The 5,055-nt window shown below is 40.6% G+C and overlaps 1 protein-coding gene and 1 pseudogene across 1 annotated transcript; both read left to right on the top strand.

Moving 5' to 3' along the window:
- The first annotated feature begins 341 nt into the window (after positions 1–341).
- On the top strand, positions 342–1,283 carry LOC131916202 (olfactory receptor 1468-like). The gene has a single exon (XM_059269511.1). The coding sequence runs from the start codon at positions 342–344 to the stop codon at positions 1,281–1,283; it is 942 nt and encodes a 313-aa protein (XP_059125494.1).
- A 2,422-nt stretch (positions 1,284–3,705) lies between these two features.
- Positions 3,706–4,630, top strand: LOC131916201 (olfactory receptor 1468-like; annotated as a pseudogene).
- The last annotated feature ends 425 nt before the right edge of the window (positions 4,631–5,055 follow it).

Genomic DNA, 5,055 nt, shown 5'->3' with positions numbered 1-5,055 from the left:
CACTACAGAATGTGCAACATGCCATGTGTGTAATGGAAACGGCTGTTTTCATTATGTCATGGAGATGGATTGGTGGGGTTGTCAGCAGAGTATAAAGGACTGGGTTTGTATGCCATCTCTTACCAGGGACAACTGAGGAAGTTAAGGTATCAAGGTTATTCCATGCTACAGTGAAGTAAAAATTATAAAAATTAAAGAATATAAAAAAATGAAGAAAAATTCTTTCTAAAGTAAGGGAATGAGAAAAAGGACTAGTATTGGTCTATGACCTCACACAAGTTCAACCATTGGGAGTTTACAAAACTGTTAACTATTTTTCTTAAAGTCATTAGAGGCAGATCATGACTGGAAACAACCAAAGTGTCCTCTCCCAGTTCTTCCTTCTGGGCCTGTCCATCCCCCAAGAGCACCAGCTCCTGTCCTATGCCCTGTTCCTGGCCATGTACCTCATCACTGTCCTGGGGAACCTCATCATCATCATCCTCATTATATTGGACTCCCATCTCCATACACCCATGTACTTGTTTCTCAGCAACTTGTCCTTCTCTGACCTCTGTATCTCCTCTGTCACAATGCCCAAATTGCTGCAGAACATGCAGAGCCAGGACCCATCTATCTCCTACGTGAGTTGTCTGACACAAATGTACTTTTTTATGGTTTTTGCAAATATGGAGAGCTTACTTCTTGTGGCCATGGCCTATGACCGCTATGTGGCCATCTGCTTCCCCCTTCATTACACCAGCATCATGAACCCCAAATTCTGTGCTAGTCTATTGATGCTATTGTCAATGCTGACCACATTTCACGCCACAATGCACACCCTACTCATGGCTAGATTGTCTTTTTGTGAGAACAATGTGATCCCCCACTTTTTCTGTGACATAACTGCAGTCATGAAGCTGGCCTGCTCAGACACTTATGTTAATGAATTGATGATATTTATCATGGGCGGGCCCTTCATTATTGTACCATTCCTACTCATTGTTACATCCTATGTAAGAATTATCTCCTCCATTCTCAAGGTTTCTTCTACCCAGAGTATCCACAAGGTCTTCTCCACCTGTGGATCCCACTTGTCTGTGGTGTCTCTGTTCTATGGGACAGTTATTGGTGTTTACTTATGTTCAACAGCTAATAATAGTTTTACTGTAAAGGAGACTGTCATGGCTATGATGTACACAGTGGTGACTCCCATGCTGAACCCCTTCATCTACAGCCTGAGGAACAGAGACATGAAGGGGGCTCTAATAAGAGTTATCTGCAATAGGAAAATCTCTTTGTAATTGCAACACATGGTATTTTTACCTATTTTATATAATAAATGTATTGATATTCATATGTTATATCAGATGTTGTCCCTCAAGACCTAGAGGAAAGGGCGTGCCACATAACTGTTCAATACACAAAAGAGAGGAGGTTTAGTAGAGTAGTCAGTGGAGGAAGGATTGTCTTTGATATCTGGCTACATCTTCCTCCTCATCGGCGTTTGTTGCAGTGTCCATTTTCTTGGACACTAGGGCACAAATGCTGTGAAGGGGAAAGGGGAAAAGGGGGAAGATTTTAACTGAGGAGGGAGGAGGGCAATACAGAGAAAGAGAGATGAAGCAGAGATCAATAAAACTCCGAGTGCTTGAAAAGGGCATATGCAAGCACAATTTCATACTCATACTTATAAATATATAGTATATATGACTGTATATATATATATATTAAAATATAGTTTTGCATCATTGTGTGATAATGATTCACAGAAGAGCCACAGACTACCTAAAAAACATTCCAGCACCAGACATGGGAAACCTCCCTTCAAGTTGTTCATCAGCTGAGCCCAAAAACCTCCCCAAACAATATAGGCTATTGTCCTTGCCCTTGATTTCTTCCTAGAACTTGAAGGTAACATCCTATTGCTGAAGACACCACATATTTCAGGCATAGGACTTGGAAGAATTGAGGTAGAACTGACACAGAAGCCCCTGTCTTGGGGACTGGCCCTCATAGTATTAAAAGGTGCTATGCAAGATGTTAGGGGAGAAAAGCAATCAATAGTAATACTCCACTCTAAAGTTTATGAATCACAACAATGAGAAAGCAGGGCAAGGTATCTCTAGTGGTACAATAGTGGCACTTTTATCTTGGAAATAATCAGCAGCTCTTTAATTGCACTTATATCCCAATTAATAGGAAGTAATTCATGCCTGGTACTTAAAACCTAGCCAATCATAGGCCCTAGGGGAGATTCAATAGTGCCATTTTTAAAAAATGCTTTTAACTTGCTGGGTGGTGGTGGCGCACGCCTTTAATCCCAGCACTCGGGAGGCAGAGCCAGGCGGATCTCTGTGAGTTCGAGGCCGGCCTGGGCTACCAAGTGAGTTCCAGGAAAGGCGAAAAGCTACACAGAGAAACCCTGTCTCGAAAAACCAAAAAAAAAAAAAATTCTTTTAACTTTTATTGATCTTTTGTGGATTTCACATCATGCATCCCAATCTCACTTCTCTCCCCATCCCCTTGCATCTGTCCCCTGCCCTTTCAACCTCCTCCCCCTCAATAAAACAAAATTGAAAAGAAAACCCAACAACCAAATGAAAGGAACCTTTAAAAAAAAGAGAGGAATCTCATTGTGGAAGCTGCAGTGTGGCCTGTTGAGTCACACGTGGGACATGGATTGGAATTGAATTCTCACCAGCATTTCAGAAAAGAAACGATGACATTCATTTTTAAGAATGTGATTGGATGGTTTTTAAAGCCTGGAAAAAATGAAAATGAAGATGAGTCTCTGTATAATGCACTTGATTGGAGTTCAAGGAAGAAAAAAGAAAAAATGCAATAAAGCTATTTGGGTCTTGAATTTATTTTTCCATGTTATGAGAAAGTAGAGACTTAGGAGAAAGATGTTGGGAGAGAGAGAGCGGTGAATTTCTCTTGAGATCCATTGAACCTCAGATGCCCATGGCGGGCACGTGGGGGTACGGTGTTGACACAAGGAAGATGATTAGTCAGCAGTGAGGTAGTGAATTCTCTAGGTTAGAAAGACAACTACATCTGACTTTTAAATGGTAATCTAACACATTAAAGTATTTGTGTTTTTCTTGGGGCTCGTATAAGAATTATGAGGATCAGGTTACAAAAATCCCTAAAGAACATTCACAGAAATAAACTGCAGACTGGAGTGAACTGTAGTTGCATAGAGTAAGTAGGCAGGGAAGAGATATGCCAATATATTTTACATATCAGAAGCAGTGAAGTATGACTAGGCAGTACTAGTACATTTTAAAGCAATGTTAAGAAAAGCCATTCATTGGTTATAATGACTGAACATATTTGAATGTAGAGATCACAATTACGTTGATGAGAGTAAGATTAATTACTGCATAGCATGCTATATTACATGTGTGTCACAGACCATGTCATTTTTCATTGGGAGATGGAGATGGATGGGCGGGAGTGAGTGTTGGCTGAGTGAAAGGACTTCATTGGAGGCCATCACTCACCAAAGACATCTGAGGGAATAAATGAACTGAGGTTATTCTGTACTGTACTGAAGCAAAGAATATAAAAATTAAGAAATATGAAAAATAAAGAAAATTTTTTCTAATGTAAACAAATGAGACAAAACAGTTGAATAGATCTATTATCTCACACACACTAAACTACTGGGAGTTTAAGAAAGTGTTGAGTTTTTTTTCTTAAAGTCATTGGAGGTATATCATGACTAGAAACAACCAAACCTTCTTCTCAGAGTTCCTACTACTGGGTCCATCCATCCCCTCAGCATACCAGCACCTATTCAATGTGCTATTGCTAGCCATGTACCTCACCACCATACTGGGGTACCTGCTAATCATTGTTCTCCACATCTCCACACACCCATGTACTTGTTTCTCAGCAACTTGTCCTTCTCTGACCTCTGCATCTCCTCTGTCACAATGCCCAAATTGCTGCGGAACATGAAGAGCCAGGACCCATCCATCCCCTATACAGGTTGTCTGACACAAATGTACTTTTTTATGGTTTTTGCAGACATGGAGAGCTTGCTCCTTATGGCCATGGCCTATGACCACTATGTGGCCATCTGCTTCCCCCTTCATTACACCAGCATCATGAGCCCCAAATTCTGTGCTAGTCTATTGATGCTATTGTTGATGCTGACCACATTTCATGCCATGATGCACACCCTGCTCATGGCTAGATTGTCTTTTACGAGAACAATGTGATTCTCCACTTTTTCTGTGATATATCTGCTCTTCTGAAGCTGGCCTGCCCAGACACTTATATTAATGAATTGATGATATTCATCACAGGAGGGCTCACCATGATTTTGCCATTCCTATTCATTGTTATGCCCTATGCGAAGATCGTCTGTTCCATTCTCAAGGATCCATCTGGCCAGGGCATCCACGAGGTCTTCTCTACCTCTGGTTCTCACCTGACTGTGGTGTTTCTGTTCTATGGGACAATTATTTGTCTCTACTTCTGTCCATCAGCTAATAACTCTACTGTGAAGGAGACTATCATGACTTTGATGCACACAGTGGTGACTCCCCTGCTGAACCCCTTCATCTACAGCCTAAAGAACAGAGACATAAAGGAGACCTAATAAGAGTTATCTGCAATAAAGAAAATCTCTTTGTAATAGTAGCACTTGGGATTTTTACATAATTTTATGTAATAAATATATTGTTGTTAATATTTTGTGTCAGGTGTTGTCTGTTATCACAGGACCTATAGGAAAGTGAGGAGGTGTAGTGGAGTAGTCAAAGTAGGAATGATTGTCTTTGATAGCTGTCTACATCTGCCTCCTTACCTTGAATAAACGATCCTGGAAATGCATAGTGGAAGAGGTTCTGTCTAAATGCATAGTGGAAGAGGTTCTGTCTAATATGTTCTCCATTCTTCACATTCTTAAGTTCCTGCAACATTTTATCATTTACCCTGAGATCTGTAGTCTCTGATGCATCAGTAAAATAGTTTGAGGAACAGATTCATGACACTCAATAATGAAATCTCTCCACCACCCAGCTTCCTTTTAATATTTCCTACAGGTTCTCCCACAGTGAT

The sequence above is a fragment of the Peromyscus eremicus genome, chromosome 8a (assembly GCF_949786415.1).
Source record: "Peromyscus eremicus chromosome 8a, PerEre_H2_v1, whole genome shotgun sequence".
NCBI classification, from domain to species: domain Eukaryota; kingdom Metazoa; phylum Chordata; class Mammalia; order Rodentia; family Cricetidae; genus Peromyscus; species Peromyscus eremicus.
This window is presented reverse-complemented; position numbering and strand designations above follow the sequence as displayed.